The sequence below is a fragment of the Pseudomyrmex gracilis genome, unplaced genomic scaffold (assembly GCF_002006095.1).
Source record: "Pseudomyrmex gracilis isolate BER0280 unplaced genomic scaffold, ASM200609v1 scaffold_11, whole genome shotgun sequence".
NCBI lineage: Eukaryota > Metazoa > Arthropoda > Insecta > Hymenoptera > Formicidae > Pseudomyrmex > Pseudomyrmex gracilis.
This window is the reverse complement of record NW_018020595.1, coordinates 32,092-56,174: the sequence shown is the minus strand read 5'-3', so window position 1 is coordinate 56,174 and position 24,083 is coordinate 32,092. Positions and strand designations below refer to the sequence as shown.

Genomic DNA, 24,083 nt, shown 5'->3' with positions numbered 1-24,083 from the left:
TAAATAATTACTTTATAAATTTTTGTGCTAGATACACAGACACACACATTTACATATATGTATACATTTGTGTATAATATTTGAAATCGCTTTTACAACTAACCATTTGAGAACATTTTGACAGAAAAATCAAATTATTATAAAACATTCTCTCCTTTTAATAAGATTAAGAGTATATGGTAAGTCTTACGAGTAAAATTTATCACAAATTTTTTTGTGTATAAGGTGTAAAATTTTAACTTTTATAAAATAGGCTAAAAGAAAAAAAACAAATTTTAATATATATTTACTAATACTTTTCTCAAATAAATGAGCATATAATACTTTGAAAGTAAACAAGATACATAGAAAATGGTATTGTGTATGTACATATATATATATAAAAATGACGAAGCATTTTCGGGTGTACAAGATTAGATCAGTGAACATTACTATCCCGCAATATCGTTTTATTTTTTAACACTATCGACATAATAATCAATTTTCTCGTTCGGAAGATAACTCCTGAACCTTGGTTATACGCTTAGCGCCCCTGTTCGGTGGACCCTTAGGTTTAGCGAATTTCGGCTGATGCAAACTGATTTTTGGATGCAACTCCTCTTGGAAGAAATCTTCGGTGAGTTCCCCTCCACCGGTTATTTCAAGCTATACAATCAAACACACATTTAAAAAATATTTTAATACGACATTTAAACACTGAAGAAAGACATCACTGCACTTTGCTACTGTATACACGTAGAAAAATTTAGTGAAATTGGAAATGTTTATTAAATTTATATTGACGCGCGGCTGCAGAACATACGCGACAGGCCTATTCTGTAACATAATTGTCATAAAAACATACTTCTCTCAATCTTAAAAAAAGTAATTACGTACCCGTGTAAGGAATCTAATCACCGCAAGTTGTGCGTCCTTAGCGACTCTCTCTCTCTCTCTCTCATAATATACCTATATATAAACGTATACATGATTTTTGAATGATTAAAATCATCATAAAGCACGTGAATATACAGAATGCTGGTTGTATGATACAGAGAAACACCACAAACTGAGTTTAAATTGCACAATGCTTTATTATTTCCAGTATATTCATTATTGGCAAGATATACAATTTTCTTCATTTTAAGTGAGCATATATAACATATAATTTTAAAAGTGTTCTAAAGTACAAAGAGTTACAGAATAGGCCTGATACAACAACTAAAATATACTAGGACACATTGTGCGTCGCGTTGTTTCAAAATAGAACACGTCTGTGATTGATCTGTGATTCAAGCATAATGTATAAGAATTAATTGGTTTGTATCTGGATTGTGTGAGCCAAACATTTGTTTTCCTTCCCTTTTTCAACGTTTTTGTTTTTCTTTCAAGATAATTTGTAGATAAATATAATTTTATCACATACAACAATTTTTGTATTTTCGTTCGTTTTTACCAATGTGAGAGACACCGCGCAGAAGGAAGACACCAAGTGTCTGACTCACAAATTATATTTCCATAGCTCAAATAGAACCCAACTAATTTTTAGTCAATCATTTTCTTGTATTTTAGAGTTTTTTTTTTTTAGACTAAAATATTTAAAACCTTTATGTGTATATATAAAAGCTACAAATGTTAAAAAAATACAGATCACAAAAAATAGAATGCCTCTCGTATATATTTTGTAGCTAGTTTATGAAATTTTAGTCCTATCTGCTGTAATATGCATGTCCACTTAAATGGTTTGAAAAACTTCTTTATACAGACACGTATTGAGTTGACAGACAGAGACACAACGGAAGAGTACAAAGTGTGATGTGTGAAATAATTTTGTAAATATATAATATAAAAATATATATAGATATATCATATTATAATATTTATAATATGCAATTAACAGTCGATAGGACTCTCACCAAGATCAGTCTTACATTATATGTAGCATACTCGTAGAATCTAATATCTTGTAGCATTTTACAATAATAATAATATATATATATGTAGAACATGATATAAAATTTAATATTTTTTAAAATAACTAGCGTTATCACTATATCGCAGAAATAATAATGTGCGAAGAAAATATATCCACACACTAATGTGGCGTTTGCGGTATTTGTGTCATTTTTGCTTCTATATTTATAAATATATTGAAAATATATGAAGATGTTGGGTGAACGAGATGTGGCTTTTTATAATTCTTCATTTTTGTTTGTTTGTTTTTTTTTTTTACTTCTATCTTTTGTCTAGAACAAATGTGGGGAATTCCTAACTCTCTAGTCATCACATATATGGTACGCAGATTTACCACAGATTAATATTAGTCAAATGTAATTATTAAATCACTCAATCTTGCATATTTGTGTGAGCTTAAAAGCCAAGCCTTACAATATCGTCACTTAATACAATACTTAAAAAGAACAAATATCACACACACCTTCAATAAGACTAGGAACTAATTCGAGTGACAAGAAGAGTATAAAATATACTCTACGTAAAAGTATATAGGAATTGTGCGTCTATTATAAAACGGAAAGGAACTCTCAATGAATGTCATTAGGGCTTGTAGAATTAAATCACTCATATACACATTTTTCATTTGCTATCACATCACAAAGCATAGCTTATACAACGCCAAATGTTATATCATCTAAAGAGCGAGGCTTAGCTTTCAATGTCAAACAAAATAATCTAATTTATATATGTATTGGTACTGGTTTTGTGATAAAATTATATATAATATATATATTTTATACATATATATATTAAATATATACATGTATATATATATATATATGTGATGATAAAACAATATGAATTATCTTTAATAGATGTAATGACGTTTTTCACAGAGAGCTTTCTTTACGTGACAATTTTGATCTTAAAATTTAGAAAAATACATTATTTGGTCTATATTCCGTTTAGCTACGTAGATGTACTATCACTTTGAGAAAGTAATTCTAATTCGTTAAAAACAACACTAAGATCTCAATACTCTTTTTTTTTTTTTTTTTTAATCCAATATAATTGTTTTTTTCCTCTGTTTCTAAATCAACTTGCAAACTTTCTAGCTATACACAATTGTAATTTACCTTTAATATAAAACCCATAAATTTTATTTTAAACAATATATTTTATGTGTCGTTATCGTACTATCACAATTCTGGAATTCATGAAGGGAAGATATTTGATGCGCAAAACATCACAAACACTTCAATTAGCAAGAAGCATGTAATAGTGGCAGAGACAATATACTTTTAAGCCAGTTTTAGCTCAATACACAAGATCTTTTCTGTTTTGATTTTTTCTCTGGTATGGATTGTGTAGGGGCACAAGGTGTCGATGGAGTTGCAGGAGTTATCGCGGCTGAGTCTTTTATACTTGGAGGGTCTTCCAACATATCTGCCAACTCCTCTCCACTATTTACTTCCAACTGGGATTGCGTTTGTATATATAATACAGACAGTTTTATATATCCGTGTACACATATATACATGTCAAAAAAAAAATAGTGTAGTATTATATAAGAGTGAGAAGAGAAACGATAATATAACGCAAGTACTGCAATTTACGACTCAAACAGCAAGCATCACTTTGCCAAGAATGCATAATAAAAAAATGTTCTTTATTATATTGAGTTAGTAGTAATCAGCATCACAGCACGCAAGAACACAGATTTTTATTTTAAGAATAAATTTTAAAAAGAGATTACAATTACTAAACAATTTAAGAGAGATTAAATTGATCGAACTTACAAGCTCTTTGAAATAAAATTTTTTGAGAAAAAAAATAGAAATTTAGTTGTATTATTGTCTTCAAAAGAATAATATGTACACACACAAAGAAAAAGGGATGAAACAAGTATATAAGAGTATATGTACACTAGCTTAAATATAAAAATAAGAGACAACTGATAATAATATTATATAAATTACTAAAACAATTAAATATACTGACCTTTTTTACTATAGTTACTCCTAGAGACTGAATAACATCGAGGAGAGGAGCTTTGCAAGAGGAATACAACATTCGTTCTTTAATACTGCAACTGTATCCTGGCATGCTATATATGAAGACTAAAAAGGAAATATAAAAAAAAAAATGTAAAACTATTTACGTTATATACCAGAGATCGGCACGATATTGTCTTGTCTTCTTTCTCACCTATGCTCTCGGTGTAATCTCCCTCGTGAGTATGCTTGAAATTGTACAAATGATATCTAGCCGCATCGGATGGGACTTTTGTAGGTAATTTATCCAATGAGACGTCACAGGCCGTTACTAAGTGTATCTTTTCCTCTTCTAATTCAATTTTCAGTTGGACGTATTCGTGAACTCCTTTGCCCAGCTCCGTGATGGCCTGTTTGGCTTCGTCCGTTACAGGAAACGCTACACCGCTCAACGTCTGATGTCTCGTTTCCACGCTGTAGTCCGTCGTCGCTGTGGTCTTCTTCAATTCGGCCAATTCCTCCTCAGCTGTTGTCAACGGCACAGGCGCTGTGTCGTTTCTCTTATGTTTGTGATAGCCTTCCAATGTGATATCTTCCGGGACTGTACCGTGCAATTCCTCTTTTATCGACGCCGTGCCAAATTCTTGCTTCAACGTAGCCTTCGTGGAAGCGTAAAGCATCTTCTGTCTAACTGGCGCGGTATCGGGAGACCAGGATATAAATAACCAATCGTAACCAGAATCCGGTGACTTCGTGTCAAATCTGTACAAGATATACGCCGGTTGGTTCTCTACTATCAGCGGCTTGATCATCTTATCATAGTCGTCCTGCCACTTGTTTATCGGTTTGGAAGAAGATGCCGGAGTAAGTTCCTCTGGAAGGGGAGGGGAAAAAAAAACAAGATAAGACCAGTACTTAAAATTCTATTATACCTCGAGATCTCTTATCCAGCCACACACAACACACACACACACACACATATGTGCGCGCTCAAGTATGCAATAAATAAAAAAAGAGACATTTCGTTACACATAAAAATACTTACCGTTCTCTATAGAAATCTTCAGCACTCGTATCTTCCCGTCGCGGCATTTCGCAAACAACTTCTTCAGCGCGTCGTTGGCTGAAAACAAAAAAATTAACCAACCGTTACGCTAACGACCGAAAAAAAAAAAAAAAAAATTTTAACAATCAAGAGCTCTCAGAATTTTGACGAGATATCGCGATCGAGAATCGTGTAGTTTTGCGCGCGACGCAAATCCACAACATAAAATCATCACCTTTGATTCCCGTTTGGTGTGACATTGTCTCACGACGAAAGCAGCTCACGTCGTCGGGGCAGAGATGATCGACTTACGCGTTTACCACAAGCTACAAACTCCTTTTTATCATCTGCCAAAGTGTCACAAAAAAAGAAAACCACTCCATCTATTACCCCTCCCCCCCTCATAAGTGTCATTCACATTTGCATACCGCGTGTGATTTTTCTCCAGTCCGTTTATTGGTCGGCGACTAGAGAGTCGTAGGGAATTTCCGAAGGTGTTTGATTGACAGCCAATAGGAACGTCAAAACACTTCGTCGCGCGACGAATGAAAACGTTTTCTTAAGCCGAGGCCACACGAGAAACTTGAACTCCGATTGGACGGGCCCAGGACGAGTCTCAACTTCGAGAACCTATCAGAGGAGGTTCCAGGTACAACTTGGCGCATCGTCTCGGAGTGCAACCGAGAGAATCTGATTTTGGAAAACTATCGCGTACACGATATTTCGCAAATGTCAACGGAAGTCTACCGTCGTTCATGAAATGTCATATTTGATATTTTTTTTTCAAAAATCACGGATCTGATCTTTAAATTTCTTTAAAAAAACACAACGTTTTGTTTCTCACAGCTGATGAGCGCGTCTGCTGATATGTCTGTGTGTTGTGTCGCTTAGCTGCGCACGCGTAGAAAATTCGGTCTCTCATCTGGACACACACTTGTCTGACGTTATCCCGGCGGATGCAGCGAGATCTATACGTCAAACGGTACGCCCGTGTTTCAAAGCAGTTTTTTTTCACCAATTTAACGAAACCGCGAACGGGGCTGGATCTGATCCGGCGCACGATTCAACATGTTGGCCCTTATCAATCGGATTCTGGACTGGTTCAAGTCCCTCTTCTGGAAGGAAGAGATGGAGCTTACTCTCGTCGGTTTGCAGTACAGTGGAAAGACTACATTCGTGAATGTCATAGCGGTACGTGTGATGTTCATTGAGATTTTGCTCGCAATTTTTCGTTTCTCGCGCGCACGTTGACGTTTTCGACGAAGAAATTGCGTAGCGCCGTTCGCGTCGTCGTGAACGTCGCGTAAGAAAGGGTGAAGGATTCGTCGTACGACGCATTTTGCGCGACACGTTTTGGTTAGATTTAATATAACCCTCCCCCGCGTTCGAAGTGACTCAGTGGTGTAAACGCCCTTGTACACCGAGTGATTTTCGCATCGAGTGAAACGATCAGCTGTGATCGTTGTTGACGCTGTTGCTCCTCTTGCAACTTCCTCGTTTTTCTTCTCTCTCTTCCCGCCTGTGTTTTTCTCCACCCGTCCCACTTCTCCTCGATTGGTCTCTTCCTGTTATTATGTGACACGTAGGATAAACAATCTGACAAAAGTTGTCATCGTTCAGTCGCCGCGTATTTTTGTTGCCGTATTTCTCTCTCGCGTATTTTTTGTCTCGAAGCCACTTTGTTGACGCTGGACGCAACATGAATTTATTTCTTGAATAAATTAAAAACCATTAAAATCCGCTTTTTCCATGATTGTCTTTGCAGAGACCACTGGTCTTTTATTTGAACGAACTGTCACATATAAGAAAACATAAGAATCTTTTGTGTGGGCACTTTTGTATGAATTAAACTAATGAAAACAAAATGACATTTTCTTTTGCACAGTCGGGACAATTTAGCGAAGACATGATACCGACTGTAGGCTTTAACATGCGTAAAATAACCAAAGGCAATGTCACTATAAAAGTATGGGACATCGGTGGTCAGCCAAGGTTCAGATCCATGTGGGAAAGATATTGTAGAGGAGTGAACGCCATAGTTTACATGGTGGACGCAGCTGATTCGGAGAAGATTGAGGCGAGCCGCAACGAGTTGCACAACCTACTTGATAAGCCACAATTGTCCGGAATACCAGTGTTGGTTCTGGGTAACAAGAGAGACCTACCTCACGCACTGGATGAAAACGGACTCATAGAACGAATGTGAGTTTGCAGAAGCATTTTTTTTGTCACACGATACTCTGAGAGAGATAATGTCATTTAATAATATATATATATATATATATGGATGGTGAGATTACATGTGCGTGTGTGTTCCAGGAATCTGTCTGCGATTCAAGACCGTGAAATTTGTTGCTACAGTATTTCGTGTAAAGAAAAGGACAATATCGACATTACGTTACAGTGGCTTATAGCGCATTCGAAAAGTGGGGTTCGCTAATATTCTTAAAGTGTTCCCATTCGTGTTGGTATCAATAAATCAATTTTTGATACTGATAGCAGTATTGGGATCAATTGTGAAAAAAAAAAAAAAAAAAAAAATAATACGAGCGTATTGAGCAAAACTTTGTTCGAAAACCGAGTCATTATTAAGTAGAGAAACAAACTTTGAATTTAAAAGCTTTAGCCGAATATATAAGTTGGACGGTGCGGAATGATAAAATTATACAAAACAAAAAAAACAAAAAAAAAGAAAAAAAAAGAAAACCAGAATTTATGCTTACGCCAAGAGTATGCTCGTGTGAATTATTACCATAAGGCACTCACATCCCGCGAGCACCTTAGTGTACTAAGAGACAATTTTTTTATATTTTCGTTTATATAGGTAAGTTTCCCACAAATATATTCCAATACCTAAAAACATTGAAATATATACATACATATATATATATATATATAAATATATATATATATAAAAATTATAATTAGTATATCTCTGTATTTTCTATGATTGCCCGCTGTTTTAAAGCTGGAATAATACCATAACATAATCGCAGTTAATTATTGTGATATTATATAGTCTAAATGTCGATACTCTCTAATTTTACCTTGTAATCTTTGAAGGATACCAAACGTTTCATGTATTATAAAAACAAAAAAAAATTAGGGAAAATAGCATATATAGGTATTACGAAGTACACGCGCAAAACAAAAAAAACAAAAAAAAAAAAAGAAAAAAACAAAAAAGATTATATCTCACTATTGATTACTATACAATACTTATGGTATATACACCTCTTCTCTCGCGCGAAGAGCTTTAATAACAAATAAAACCGACATATTGCAAACGTTTACCTTTGTCACTTCCCGTCTTACAAAAAAAAAAAAGATTAAAAAACGACCTTTGTTCCGCGAGTGCATGTGTAATAATATATATATTTCGCGAACATGTCGAATGGAAATTCAAACGTTCAACACATTTTTCATTGTTTGTCCTATGAGTTGGTTTTTTTTTTTTATTTTTTTTCATTTAATGTGTTTTTATACAACGTTTATATACAGTAAAGTCTGGATGAGTCTCTGTCTCCTCTTTTCATTCATTCAGTGATCGATTCGCGGGAGGAAACTCACACAAAAGGGATCCTTTAGAACCGCTCTCGCAGCGAGACGACGATAAGACGAGGAAGCTTATAAAAGTTAGCGAGACAAAGCGGTCTTGCATTCGATCGTAAAAAACGATCGGAATGTCTGCGACTGTTCGCGACGGCGGCGGTTGTGACGACTACGCCACTTTCGCAGACTTTACTGTGTATATGTATATGTATATATATATGTATTTACTTATTTATTTATTTATTTATTTATATGTGCATTATATTACTTTTTAAAACACATCTGCGTGGCTATTGTACTATTTACAAAATTGCGTTTGAAACAAATCAGTTTTGTATTTCTTTTGCATGCTTCCCCGAAACGACATTCGATACTTGAATTAAACTCGGTATGTACATTTTCAAGAGACTGTAAAATTGGTAATAATATATATATGTGTGTGTGTGTGAGAAAGGAAAGTATGAAGTCCTCTCTCTTTCTTTCTTTCTCTCTCTCTCTTTCGCTCTCTCTCTCTCTCTCTCTTTCGCTCTCTCGCTCTCTCTTTCAGGTCGTTGAACTACAGTTCTGACTACATTGAATGTCATTTTACGCAACGACAATGCAACGTCTCAGTTTGCTACAAGTCTTTCATTACAGCTCAACTGTGTCGATCTCTATAATTTATTATCGATTACATAATAATTTTCTCACTCTCTTAATAAAGTGGCCATAATATATATATATATATATGTATATATATATATATATATTAAATTCCCTGCAAAAGATCAGTTTACATGTTACAGCACAAAAGATCATACTTTGTTCTCGAGGTCCTGTTACACAACGATTCGCGGATACATGTACAGATTAATTAATGTAAAGGTAGAAATGTGGATTTAACCGTGTTTCCTATCTTATAATGCAGTCGTGTTATACGCTACAGAGTCATGGATGGAATGATGCCTTTCCACTTATCTGGGACAAAATTTATAGACGTGTCTCGCATATACATACAAATGGCATTTACACGCCCGTGTGAATAAAAAAGTTTAAAAAAAAAATCCAAATCGAGAAACACGACACACGTGACAACAACGGATATGAAAAATAAAAAAAAAAAAGATTATAAACAATACAGCTTTGTGTAAAACGAAACTTTTGAAAAATGCGATATGAAAAGAAAAAAAAAATGTGAAGGAAAAGAATTGTAACGGGATATAATTCCTACGGGAAACAAAGACATTCTGTTCATCGAGAATTTGATTGAGAATACTGCGTGTATTATCAATTTTTATCGTGGGTTTCTCGTTTATAGGATATTGCGTGTGACTATGGAAACTATTTCAACGATAGATACTTCTTTACTGTTTCAACAATCAACATACGCATCGTACTGTTGTGTTTCAGAACTGAATGTTTTTGAGTTGCAAAATTCGTCTCAGAAATAAAAACCAAAAACGTCTTACTATTATTCAGACAAAGAGCGACGCGACTTTATTTTATTTTATTTTATTTTTTTTCAAGTAATGTCAAGCGAATATTTAAGAAAACATTTCATGAAAAAGTTCATGATGTACGTAAATACGCAAATTTTCGGTAAGGAGAGCATCTATCTTTTTAAACACCTTCCAGTGTCCTGCGTTAATTACACAATCTGTCTTTTTTTTTTTTTTGTCTTGATTATATGTCGCTTTTTCAAATTAACTCATTAAAGTTATACTTATTACAATTTTGTCACTTTATTCGTCAAGAAAAAGAACGTAAACTGTGTTTAAAATATACATTCGAATCGCTTTGGTTTGAATAAACTTTGAAAAACAATTCTATGCTGGAGTCATCATGTATACAAATGTGCACTGTGTGTCACAGTATATATCGGTAAATTGAAATAAAAACTTTCACACGCAAAGATCGTAAGAAACTACAGGCTTTAATGAGTTAATATCAGTGTTGAGCATCTATCGTAATTTTTCTGCTTAAATTATGTTACAGTTTAATGTCCATAAAATACATATTTACGCGACTATATTGCATATACGTATGTTGCGTATACGCATTCGTGTTATAAGCTATATATCTACACACATATATATATGTGTGTGTGTGTGTGTTATTTACAGAGAAATTCAGAAAAAAAGATACTATACGTTTTTTTCTTTCTCGCTCTCGCTCTCTCTTCTGGAGAAAAGACTATGGAATTTTTTATAGTTCAATTATACATGTATCACGAGTAATACTTTACACTTACAAGTCTATATCGTACTTGCATGAGAAGGTACACTTTTTTATTTTTATATATATATACCCGACCTCGTACGAAATAATGCTATTATTCAGCAATATTGCAAAATGTACCACACAATTTTGATCTTTTCTGGTTTTTTTTTTTATTTTTTTATTTTTTTTTTTATTTTCTATTCAATACCTACGTCGTGTATCCGCACTTCGTATACATTTACACGAAGATGTTATTGTAACATACTTAATAAGCAATAAGTCGATAACCTTCCTCCTCTATTAACGTATAATTTCTTTGTTGTTGTTGGTTGTTGTTGTTGCGCGTTATGTTCGTTCGAACAAAACGATTACAAACTTGTTAATTTTATAAATTGTTACTTCAAAGGTATTAGTAACGAGACTTGACGAAAAATGACACGTACACCCGCCATTTCTTTTCTAAACTTAATGAACATCGCTACTTAATCGTTTTGGTTTTGTGTATTTTTTTTTACTACAAAAAAGGAATTGACATCACATTTCATATAAAGAAACGACTCCATTTTTCGTCAAGATACCTTCCGCACATGTACATCGATCTTACATCGTTAATCATTGCACAGAATTATATCTCTATTTTAAATATATTCCCCTATTTTTTTTTTTTTTTTTTTTATACAAGCTGTGACATGACTATATTTAAAATTGAATTCAATAATAAAGCACAATTTTATAGGATTACTCTACTCTCTCTGACTAGCTTTATGTATATCACTAGACTTCACTCAAAACTTATTATATGAAAAACTTAGCAAAGCATATATCCGCGTATTTTGGATCAACGTCTATCATATCATATGTGTGCATAAGAAATATTTAAATGTCTGCCCGTAAAATTACACCACCTGTGTGTATGTATGTGTTTGTTACATTTTACTTAGTGATACTTTATTGGTTGTTTTTGGAATCATGCGCGCACATATACACACAGAGTCATACATACATCCAGTATTTCAAAACGACGTGCTATAGCTGTCACATGAGTGTCTTTTGTGAAACCATTCGAATTCTATTCGGGATTAATTCCGATTGAAATAATTCCGAGTTTTTCTTTTAAATTTTTCTAAACAATCGGAATCGTTTCGAGTGGAATCGATCCCGAGAAGTTTCACAACGGACACTCGGTTGTTGGCTATGGCTATGAACACTATAGCTGTATTGTTCGCACATACACATACGAGCGCACACCGTGTGTTTACACGCGCATACACCGTACGTACGAACGTATATAGTACGCATATGATCGAGTATAAAGGACCTGATGCAAAAAACGTCGTTCTATTCCATTTATAAATTTTCTTACATGTGTGTGTATTCTCTTAATATACATCTACGTTTAAAAAAAAAATTCTCTGCATCTTCTTTGATCTATAAAAGTTTGTATACAATAAATGTGAGATATTTTCTTTAAACTTAACAAAATCAAACACTTCTTTAATATATAACAATATAAATAAATACATGAATATTTTTAGTAGTATATAAAAAAAAAACGAAGTATACTTAATGCAATAATATTTGTCGCACACAATGTCACGTGTATATCTAATATCAAAAGTTTATAGCGCAAGAATAAAGATTCTTTTAATAATTACATATTTCAAGCGAACTAACGTACAAAAAAGTCGTTTTGATTTTATATACACACACATACAATATGTAATAAAAAAATCAAGTGTTTAGAATTGGTGCTTCGTACATATACACACAACATAATCTTCTCGAAAACAAAATTTGTAGATAAATACAAACAAAGCGAAGATTCTATATGTATACATACGTACGTGTGTGTGTGTGTGTGTGTCAATGTATGCGCGCATATATGTATGCATATATACAGTATATCTGAAAATTATTGGAAGTTTATTTATAATAACAGCTTGGTATTTTAAAATTATGATCTCAATTATGTAAAAAAAAAAGAAGAGATAAATTAAAAATAGATGTAATGTAGATAATATTTTCCAACTATAAATTTCAAGCAAAATATTTCTTTTGAGGATCTACTTCGTGAGTTTAAAAAAACATACATACGTAAATTGTTTTTTTTTTTAACTTGTAGTAAACAACGCGCAATCGCTATTGATAATTTCGTAAAAAAAAAAAAACTTTAATTCCTAAACCAATTTGAAAAAACTTCCGATAATATTCGGATATCCCGCGTATACATTTAATAAAAGAATTGCACCGAGATACTATACATTATTAAGAGAGGACTAGTACACACAGCATCTGGCCCAAATTTGTTAAATTACTAGAACTGCGCCGCCACTTTCTCTGTTTCTTTCGTTTACAATTTTCTTGCAACACTAAAATAGTTTATTCATCCATATATGCTTTCCACATATAAGTATCCACAAAACTCGTTATTACGTGATTTGTTGTTTTATAATTTTTCATTACCCGGTCAGCAATTCTAAATTATCAATAATCCGAAGCGCGATTTATATAAATCGGGAGAGAATATAAATTTCAATAGAACGCTTTCAAACATTTCTTTCCATCTCTTGAGATATAAAATATTCCTATTTTTTTTTTTTTTTTAACAAATAAAATATGTTTCAGTGTACAACAGTAGTTGTTATATAATAATTGTATTACAATAACAAAGATTGTTATATTTATTATAGTTGTCTTTCTCTCTGTCTTTCTCTCTCTTTTTCACTAGCACATAAAATTATAAACTTACAAAATCTGTATTTTTCTCTAGGAAAAATTTTATTATACAGATAAAAAGTATATTATATATAGATATATAAGTGCACTTTCTTAGATATATCTGTGCAAAGTAATTTCCATCAGATTTAATAAAAGCATCGAGAGTTTTTGGTAACACGTACATAGTATACGATTAATGCATAAACCGAGTTATGCAAATCGAGAAGAGATGTAGGAAAAAAAAAAAAAGTAAGAGAGAAATAGAAGAAGATACATGATACAATATGAAAAGCAGAAATCTAAAGATATTGGATGGATATATTCATACTATGATACAAGTTCGTCAAATACATATACATATATGTATGATGTATCTTTAAAAAGCAAGTGATCATCTCGGATTGATTATGTTACTGCTTGCACACTGAAAACACAATCTCCATGTTACATTTTTTATTTCATTGATCGAAAAACTCATGAGCGTGTTCGTAGAGAAACGGATTAGGAGAATAGCATATTTTAAAAATAAATAATTTGTAAAGACTTCTTTCCCCATTGGAAAGATTTGAGATTCCCAAGGAGACTTCGAGTAGTTAATTAAAGCACTATTTGAATACGCATTCACAGTTGCATTGCACGCGCTAAACGAATAGCTGTTCTGTCTATCTTCGTAGATATACAGATATGCACTCACGCTACAAATTTTCACGTGTCATCTCCGCTGACGTAATTTATCAGAAAGATTGCATATTTTTTCTTTTTTTTTTTTTTTTTTGCTGCCCCAAATGATATCACATTCTTAGTTGAGCAGTAAAGCTTTCTCAATCTTAACAAGAAATGGGACTATCTGTTAGTTTGAACACCAAGTCTCACGATTCTCTGCTAGTAACAGTTGTATCTGGTATGGGCCAGTAACGGCGACACCTGTAATTTTATTATATTATTTGCAACACACATTCGTCAAATTATATTACAAAATTTTTAAGTAAATTTAGTTTTTGTAAATGACACACTTATACACACAGTGCAACTAATCCATACCTAGCGTTATTCTCTGCTATGTGTGGTGGCAACGATGTGGGCGGTGGAGGCGGTTGACGAGCGGATCTTGGTGGTCCACTGCTATTGGAATCGCTTTCGCTGCTCTCCTCGGATTTCTTACCAGGTTCTCGTAGAAGATGGGAAGGCACTCCTCTCGGAGAAAGCCTCGGCAATATCTCGGACTGCGGTCGCGTTCTGTGCTGTGGTCTTTGAAATTGGAGATTCAGCTGACTAGCGTCTGTCACATATTTTTCACTTTGTCTTCGGCGGCGCAAAGCGGGTGTGCATCCGGTTAAATTTTCATCTTCGGCAGAGCTGGCTGAAGTTAAAGGTGATATGATTGGTCTAGGATCAAATAATGGCATGCAAAGACAATAGGCGCGCTGGAGTTTTTCCACGTTTTTTTTTTTTTTTTTTTTTTTTTTTTTTTTTTTTTTTGACGTTCTACGCGAAAACGCTTCTTGCTTTTTGGAGTATTATTGGAAGATTATTATCAGAAACATATATATACATAATCGGAACAAAACCTGTTCTCACATTTTTTTTTTTTCCTATGCATTTCAAAGTAATTTACTAATTTCTCTCATCCGGATGAAATTCCATCACAAGATATAACAATAGGAAATATTTAACAAGACTTTTAAGAAACGATATCAATTTTTATCACAATACATACGCGTCGTTAGACACACAACTAAAACCATAAACTAGATATATAAATATCAGATACATATATATCTCGCGACATTTTCTCTAAAATCAATATTATTATATATATATAAAAACTAACAAACATAACAATATGGATATAAGTTTGTGTAGCATAGCTTTACTAACTATTCTCCTTTTCCTTAGTTGCGATCGCGGGCACCGACAGTTTTTCTATGTCACTTCCAGTTCCTGCCTTGATATGCGGAGTATTCGACTCGGGCATTGATTCGGATAGCGAACATCTTGGACTCTTAACGGGAACCGGAATTTTACTAGTCATATATGTCCTACTAGATGTTTCCTTTTCTTTATTGTCCTTATTATCACGATGTGGTATTGCGTTTGGTACCGTCGTCGAGGCAGTAGTGACACTAGTCGACTCTTTTTGCAAACCGGCATTTGCGGCCGGTCGATTTTCGGTAGCATCGTAATATACAGACGGTTCTTCTGGCCCCGGATTGGGACTGGCTGGGCTACCTGCTGTGCCGTTAGCTAGTTTCTCTGTGAATTCAGACAACACGTGTACCTCTGAATACAAAATAGAAACGTGACGGCTTATTTTGACGGAAATTTGAACGAGAATACAAGAAAGCAAATCGATTTGCACGTACTTTGTAACGGTTCTCTGTCAGCACTGGTTTGTACAATGGTAGCACCACCGGTCGCGTCCACCACTCTGATTTCCAATCTCCCCGCCACCGCTTCTTCCTCTTCGTCACCCCTGGGAGCGTTGAACATTGCGTCAGAAAAGGAGAAAGCCACTGCCGGCAAACTGGATCTTCTGACCGACGCGGTTTGTCTCGGCTCGTCGTATCGAGTGGCGACATTTCTCATAACATCAACTTCGTACAGCAAATCGTCAAACGCCGCTTGTTGAACCTGTCGGAATTTGTTTGTTAAACCCGATCAACGATACCGAATCAAATAAAAGCTCAATACGAACCAAAGGAGCTTCGAGATAAGCCCGAACGTGCGGCGCTAAAACCGGAACGCTCCAAGCCCGCGGAAGTGCTCCTTGCAGTTCGGGATATTTTTCGATACCCGCGATATTCAAGCATCTGTGTGGCACAACCGGTCTCGGCGAATCTTCGCTTATTTTCGATAGCGCCGTAGGCATCAGCGACTGCTGGTGATACACATTTGGCGGATTCGGTTGAGCCGCGCTGGATTTTACATTCGCGTTTGGCTGTTGCGAACTCTCAACGATACCTGCGGTCTGCGCGCATACAGTTACGTAAATTTCGAGCTTTATTCAAGCATATTGTACGTAAGACGCTTTTGCTCGCGTCTAAATGTTTCTGTTATATCGAATGCGAATTTCTTACTTGTGGCGCTATAGACGGGGCGTTTGTTCCCTTGTGCTCGGGGCTCTGCAAATTTTCACCCTTCCATTCGTTGTCGGTCTCCTCGGAATCGTCAAACTGCGACTTCCACTGTGAGGCTAGGGTCAATCCTCCGCCGCCTTTGGTCACTTGCTGCAAAGCGGACACATTGTCGTCGTCTATTTGCGCGAATTGTGTGATGGAACAATCGCGCACAGCCGAACGTCCGCCTCTTATTTGTTGCCGACTGTCCGCTCTCCTCCTGGGTTCTCTTCTGAGCGGTTCCCTTTGTTCGGTTACCTGTCAAAATCAATTGGACGCGCAAACGGTTTTACAGTCCGTTGGAATTGCGGTGCAATCTGCCGCATCGAATCACACGCACACTCACCGGGCTTTGGTTTCCGATATATTTGGTATTGGTGACGTCATAGGAGCAATAAGAGGCGTCGACTTCCGTTTGTATACGAGGGCTCGGCAATTCGCCGGAAGTTCCTTCGGGTGTAGCAATGCGCAGACGGGCGAGTGTAGCTGGCAATGTGGCTCCGCTCGCTGACTTCCTGAGCGGCGCGGTTGCATTGGTCACGGTTTTGTGGCGAGGAACTTCGGATGCGGAACGTGCGGAAGCCATCAGAGCGTCTCCCTCGTTATCCACTTGCTTTTCCACTGACGGGGGAGGTTGAGATTCTACAGCCATCGAGACAGCGCGTCGTTTTTTCGGAGATCCTGCGCGATGAATGACATTAAGACGTCATTACGTATGCAACAAGAAAGACAGACACTTGAATGAAGAGACAAATTTCCTTTACCTTGACTTGGTAAAGGTGGCATAGTCTGCTGCGCGACCTGTTGATGCGTGTTATCGGTCGTTGGCACCGTGGCATTGCAATTTTTGTCCCTGCCGTGATTGCTGATAGCCGCTGCGAATGGCACTGGAGAACCTTCGATTCCACGCTGCCTGTTTCTTCTGTATAAACTTTCAATGTCCAATTGCGCCTGCGGATAACGTGTCATGCGTATTAGAAAAAGAGATATAGACTTTTACTTCTTTAAGAAATTTCTTAAAAAAAAATGCGTAAAATTCTTTAGAAAAATTCAAGATAGAAGACATACAAAATGTCTTACATCCAGCTCTTTTCTATTGTCTGGCTCCACATTCTCTTGATTATTGGTGTCGACGTTCGTGGTCGGAGGTTGATTGATCGTAGTAGCTGTGGTAAGCGGTGGTGGTACAGCTACTGTGGGTAACGATCTAGTAGTTGATAAACCTTCATTAGCTATCAAAGGTCTTTCCCAATCGTAAGGATCATTCGGTTTTACACCTCTACGTTTCATACATCGTTCAAGCAGTCCAGCTAACATACCGTAATCTGGCTTGTCTGCATACTCCAAACTCTACAAGAAGTTTTTCGAGATGATTTTTTATTTGCACAAATATAAAAATCTCGTCGTGCGTTTAGAAAACTATCAAGAATTGATTGCAGAAAAAAAAAAAAAAAAAGAAAAAAACCAAACTGTACGTATACTCTTGTCTATATTGACGATGCAATTATGTAAAAATACTATTCCGTTGAATGAATTGTTTAAATCAATTACCTGGATATGCTCTAGAAAGACTCGCAAATCAGATGGGAGATGTTTTAGAAGTAATCGATGGTCATACTTTTCTTTCATAAGACCCACCTGCAAAGAAAGATGTTGTACAAAGTTGTTATCAAACTGTTTTTTTTTTTTTTTTTACTCCTTCATAAGACAACTCTTTTTTTGTCCTTTTTCGCGTATATGCAACAAAACTCTACTCACTTGTTCTTTATCTTTTATTTTTCGCCACGGCAATTGTCCGTTAACAAATTCAACTAACATGTAAAATAACGACCACAAGTCATCGTGTCGACCCATCTCTTTATTCTTGTGTGCATTAACTGACGCGTATCGGACGGTTCCCCTAAATCCCGCGGCAGCGCGGGGCGGTCGCACTTCTCCAGTGCCGGTAGTGAATTGTCTAGCTAGACCGAAATCTAACATATACACTAGCCTGCAGTTGTAAGGATGACGACCGATCGAAAAATTTGACTGCAAAAAAAAATTATTATTATTTATTTAAAGAAGTCATACCTTACATCGGTAGAATGACATCTTTGATTCAGATATTTAATCAAGAAATTGATTTGACGTGTATAGTTGGAAGAAAAATACAAGTTACAGATTATCTGACATATATATGTGTGTGATATGTGACTAAATTATATGTAAAAAATACATACTTACAGGTTTAATATCTCTATGTAAAAATCCTACTTGATGAATACTTTCTATAGCTTTTAATATTTGAAGACCAAGGCGTAACGTAGTAGAAAGTGAAAAAGCACCTCTCGGCTGCGCCCTGCGCAATTCGGCTAAATTCTTTCCTTGTAACTGCATCACCACGTAATTGAATCGATCATTACGCCCACAGCCGATAAATCGACAAACATGATCTTTACCTGCAACAATTTCAATTTCTCCACGATAAAAACAAAAACAAAAACAAACAAAAAACAGACTACTTGAACAAACGTCTTAACTTACTCACGCAAACGCGCAAATCTTAATCTAACAATACAAATGCTTCGCACAAACCCTGCAATTTTTTAAGTACAGCCACTTCCATCTTCAAGACTTGTTTGGGCTGCCGTGCGGATTCAACTTTAAGAGCGACTTGCTCCTTTGTCATTAAATCAAGTCCTTCGTAAATTTCCCCAAATCCACCTCCGCCTATTTTTCTGACCTACATTTGAGACACATACACGTTTCTTTAACACATTACAGCCTGCCTGTGTGTGTGTGTGTGTACTTTTATTGAAATTAAAACTGTTTATATTGATCTAAAAATATTGTTTCCTTTTGAATCAGACATTTCTGACTTTCTTCGCAGTAACATCGAGAAACACACGCACACACACAGTATACAAGAGATTTCCTTTTTTTTTTTTGGTTTTTTATTATATAAAATATCTTAAACTCACCACTTTCCAACGTTCTTTGACCACATGGCCAGGCTGTAACAAATCCTCGCTCGTCATAGTTATGTTGTTATTTTGATCCGTGCTTTCGTCGCCTACATTCCTCAACACCAAATCTTCTGAATTTGTAGGCCTAAAAATATCACATCTCATAAATATAACATGCGTACGTAAATATATAAAAATTTGTACGCGCGTGTGACGGAGAGTTGTCAGAGAGCGTGCGGTGACAGCGCGACGCTAACGACGACGTATCGTGAGCTGTCAGTGAGCGCGACAAAGACAAAAAAGAGAGAGAGAAAAAAAAAAAGAAAAGAAAACACTTCACGAGAGGCTTTTAACCTAAAGTGACATTTGATGAAAATTAGTCAATATGCGCCTTGTGCTAGGCAGCCATGATTGCGTGCGAGCGAAAGGTGTTGCCGGTGCTGCAGCAGCAGCAGCGGAGATGATTCTCATTAAAATCAGTCCTGAGCCAAACCTCGATATTTTATCAGCGAGAGTCATTCGTCCGCTCGTTTAATTAATTTCTTTCTCGTCGCATCGAATTGTAAAATCTGTAATCGAGCGCTAAGATAAGATTTTTAAAACAAAACTCACCGCAACTAACGGACACCACAACAACCGAGCGAGACTTTGTCGTGCACGCACGTTCTCGATTCTTTTCACTATCTCGACTGGCTGTGCTGACGAGTCGACGGACGACCATTGCGAATGGATTTGTACGTGTACGATGTTGAAAAAAAATTAAAATAAAATAAACTAAAAAAATGTAAAAAAAAAAAAAAAAGAAAATTGAGAAAAAACGGCCCTTTCCACCCGGCTGTGGAACGAATTAATTGGGACGGGGGGTTGCGAGCGGGGGGAAATCAGCGACAAGTGTAAAATTTCGCCAAGAAGAGATTTCCGCGTGCAAATTATTTCACTCCCGCCTGCGACAGCGAGATCCAAATATAATGGTACTTTATTTTTACTAACAATGTCGTCTGCTAGGATCACACTGCTCTACGGCGCGACGTGTTACACACCGACGTACAACTACTCTCTCTCTCTTTCTCTCTCTCTCTTTCTTCGGCGAATAAATCTCGTCGCACAACGGCGCGCGGCTCACAAATTTTTTTTCCCCTCTATCACTGTTCCATCGTTCGCCGTTTTCCGTCGGCCCGTCCGTAACCCGCGCAACGATCGCGAATTGGTCGTTCCGCAACCGACCGAAACGATCAGTCTTGGCGGCTACCACCGCAAAAGTTCCCGTCAAGCGCTCGCGGGACAGCCATTTTTCCATTTCGCATCGTGTCGCACCGAGTACGGGGGAATCATCGGTTAGTTCCCGAAAATCACTGGCAGATAGAGCGCGCGGCGAGGCGCCGATCGATGCATTTCTGTTTCCCTTTCTTGAATCGCGCTCTCCTCTTCTATTTTCGCGCCCGCGCCCGCGCATCTCGTCTCTCTCTCTCTCTCTCTCTCTCTCTTTCTTTCTCATCTCTCTCTCTATCTCGCCTACTTATTGGTAATTAATATTCCCGTAGATCTTGCGCTCTCTTTTTAATTGTGAGCGAGCATTATTATACGCGCGTCAAAGCGTGTATGACGTATATAATAAATTGGTTTCCTTCCGTGTGTGATATCGGAAACGAGATTGTTATATTCACACAAAGACGAGAGATGGAAGAGACATACGGTTTCACATGTGTCCATATAGTTCTCTCTCTCTCATCACATGATGCCACGTGTGGGTGGGAATTGTGTGAATTTACATCACGACTCTCCCACGCGAGAGTCGTTAATCGTATTGACATTAATTGCATATCTGTTTTTTTTCTTTTTCTTTTTTTTACGGATGTTAATCACGACATTCTCGTTTTGCACAAAAGGTAGCTTTAAGAGAGAGAGAGAGAGAGGAAGATAGAGGTGATGTGTGTGTGAAAATTAAAAAATTATACAAAGTACAATAATTTAAATCAAACGTATGTGTTTTTTTTTACAAGTTTGTGTTTTTTAATTCGACGACTTCCGATCCTTCGGCGATATCCTTCTCGTTTTATATTTTGAGATGCAAAGCGCTTAAAATATATACAAAATTTTGACCGCTCGCTCGCGGCTCCCTTTGCTAGAGGGCATAATTTAAGTTTAAACATCTATTTTTAAACGACCCCACTCGGCATATAATACACACTGGCATATCTTTCTTCTCGGCGAGACGCGGAGAAACTTTTTCCAACTCTTTTTCAAACGCATTTGTCGTTATTTCAATTTGTTTTTTTTTTCTCTCTCTCTCTCTCGTACTCGCGAGATGCATGCGATCGTTCGCCCACCCCCGCGTGTAAAAAACAAGTCATCGTTACCAATTGTTACCAATTTCAAAGCAATGCACAATCGCTTTATTATAACCGCCTCTCGGATTATGCAATGAAGACACTGTGTTTCATTTACTCCACACGCAGAGATTACATAGAAACAATGACTGAGATTGATTATTGAATTATAAAATTATGCCAAATCGAAGCTCAATCAAGCATTTACTCGTCTTGTTGTTCTTTTTGTTAAAAAAAAAATAAAATTTTTTAACAACAAGAGACGATCTCGACCGCGTGCAGTTGCACCGACTGTGCGATGCAAATTGTGAATAAGGTCCTCGATACTAAAATAGACGTAGTTTGCAATTATATTGACGTGTATATAGAACATTTAAAATTTCGCACGTGCCACTTCATCAATTACTCGTCTCGCTTTTTGTATCGCCGACTCGCTCGAACGAATTCTTTTTTAACATTTCAAACAAGCAAACGAGACTACAAGCATACTCTGGCGCATAAAGTTTCTTCAGCTCAAGTTTATTAAGATGTTAGGCGGCTTAGCACAAAGTTGTTAAATTTATTAAAACATTTAACTTCTTTTTTTTTTTTTTCAAGAAAAGTTATGTCATCAGTTTCTTTCAATTTTGACGCACGTATACGTGTGTCAATGCGTTATGTGTTCGCTACACGGCGCGTTTTGTTTCCTTGCTATATACACACAACACCTCACAAAGTTTAATTAGATATCGGGAAGTATTTCAAAACGCACATTCTCAAGTTTAACGTTCTGGCAATGGCTTGTAATTCATATACGAGAAACACGTATTTTAGGAACGATATATGCTTGGGAGAGCGAGCGCGTATATTTGTACGCGCTCGCTCCAAACAACAAATGTACACTTTTCCGGGTTTTATTAACGCGTTCACAAGATTTTGCGCAAAATTACATGTAATTTTATGTACGTGTAGAAAATTTACAGCGACACATACATATATACCAATGAAAACAAAACACACACACACACACGCAATTCACAAACAACGTTAAATCAGTGAGAAAAGTATATCGTGAGTGCGTTACGTACCATTTCATGATTTTTGACGAAAAACGAACGGGAAACGCGCGTGCAAAAAAAAAAAAAAAAAATAACGCGACAATCGTCGTTATATATTTCACGTAGATCCGAGTGGAATGTCTGGTACACGCCGCGCGCGTGTTTGGGGCAAAAAAAAAAAAACAAAAAAAAACAAAAAAAAACAAAAAAAAACCGAACAGAAAAGTCTCAGGTTTTTCGCATGAGTTTCACCGAATGAATTCCCGTGTCCGAGGAGAAACCGAATCTAAAACGTGTGTCGAGCCGGCGTGGTGCAAATTCACCTCCCTACGAATCGTTCCTCCGTTTCCGACTCCGGAGCCCAGACTCGAATCATAACAGCACTTCGCACTCTGGCGTCGGACACGGCGGACTCGGCAAAGAACGTTGAGGATCCACGTTGGTTCATCAACCCCCCTGCGCGCAACCACTTCTCTCTTCGTCTCCTGATAATCCCCTCTTACGAAGCATCTCTCTTTCGAGCCCCGCCGAGGCTTTCTTCACACGCGCGCAAGCTATTTTGTATTCCATATCTCGCGAGCGCGACGTCGTTACACGCGCGTGTCATTGCTCTGAAAATTGTGTAAGATTTCAAGAATCACTTCTTTGTTAAAAAAAAAAATAAAAAACACACATTACTCGCTGACATCAAAAACGTCACGACGTGAGAAACCTGTTGTATCTTGCAAAAGAAAACCACGTCAAATATCGCGCTAAAAGCCAAGATATGACATTGGTTTTTTTGCATGTGATATTCATTTTAATATCTTACCGGGTGCAAACGTGAATTTTGTTTGTGATTTTTCTATAATAGTTCCTTTTATTCAAAACTGTTTATCGGTTACTTTTAATGCAAAACTTGATTGAGAAAAAAGTTTAGCTACCAGTTCGTGGGGAAACATTTTTTTGTTTTGGAGTAAGTTACAGCAATTTTAGGTGCATATTTTCTGATCGTCATCATCCGAAATGACTGAATGAACGTCTCTGAAGTTCGTAATCTGCACATGACGGTATACGACGAGTTTGTTTGGTATCGCACACAGCTCGACAGGGTCGATACTCTGATGCACATACGTGATTTTATCTTTACATTTAGATATTGTCTGAAGTTCATCTCGAGATGCTGTAAATTTTCACGATATTCTTTCTTTGTTATTGAGAATTAAAACAAAAATC

At 36.4% G+C, this 24,083-nt stretch overlaps 3 protein-coding genes across 10 annotated transcripts; 1 reads left to right on the top strand and 2 right to left on the bottom strand.

Moving 5' to 3' along the window:
* Positions 1-261: 261 nt before the first annotated feature.
* Positions 262-5,360, bottom strand: LOC109863602 (twinfilin). Of its 3 annotated transcripts, XM_020443913.1 has the most exons (6): positions 5,210-5,360; positions 4,975-5,052; positions 4,144-4,803; positions 3,937-4,055; positions 877-948; positions 262-645 (listed from the first exon to the last, which is right to left on the bottom strand). In XM_020443913.1, the coding sequence occupies exons 1-6, from the start codon at positions 5,232-5,234 to the stop codon at positions 478-480; spliced, it is 1,122 nt and encodes a 373-aa protein (XP_020299502.1). In that variant the 5' UTR covers positions 5,235-5,360; the 3' UTR covers positions 262-477. The 3 variants fall into 3 exon arrangements, with proteins under 3 accessions (XP_020299502.1, XP_020299503.1, XP_020299504.1); XM_020443914.1 differs by lacking the exon at positions 877-948; XM_020443915.1 differs by lacking the exons at positions 262-645; positions 877-948 and adding an exon at positions 1,050-3,412.
* Positions 5,361-5,822: 462 nt separating this feature from the next.
* Positions 5,823-8,145, top strand: LOC109863566 (ADP-ribosylation factor-like protein 8B-A). The gene is made up of 3 exons (XM_020443839.1): positions 5,823-6,165; positions 6,860-7,176; positions 7,294-8,145. Exons 1-3 carry the CDS (start codon positions 6,043-6,045, stop codon positions 7,412-7,414), a joined length of 561 nt encoding a protein of 186 aa, XP_020299428.1. The 5' UTR covers positions 5,823-6,042; the 3' UTR covers positions 7,415-8,145.
* A 6,055-nt stretch (positions 8,146-14,200) lies between these two features.
* Positions 14,201-24,021, bottom strand: LOC109863567. 6 transcript variants are annotated; one of them, XM_020443840.1, is made up of 15 exons: positions 22,899-24,019; positions 19,520-19,649; positions 19,134-19,281; positions 18,783-18,997; positions 18,318-18,587; positions 18,111-18,197; positions 17,640-17,909; positions 17,324-17,510; positions 16,906-17,240; positions 16,521-16,817; positions 16,139-16,411; positions 15,807-16,074; positions 15,322-15,696; positions 14,485-14,803; positions 14,201-14,367 (listed from the first exon to the last, which is right to left on the bottom strand). In XM_020443840.1, the coding sequence occupies exons 1-15, from the start codon at positions 22,904-22,906 to the stop codon at positions 14,313-14,315; spliced, it is 3,237 nt and encodes a 1,078-aa protein (XP_020299429.1). In that variant the 5' UTR covers positions 22,907-24,019; the 3' UTR covers positions 14,201-14,312. The 6 variants fall into 6 exon arrangements, with proteins under 6 accessions (XP_020299429.1, XP_020299430.1, XP_020299431.1 ...); XM_020443841.1 differs by lacking the exon at positions 22,899-24,019 and adding an exon at positions 20,117-20,831; XM_020443842.1 differs by lacking the exon at positions 22,899-24,019 and adding an exon at positions 20,495-20,831.
* Between the last annotated feature and the right edge of the window lie 62 nt (positions 24,022-24,083).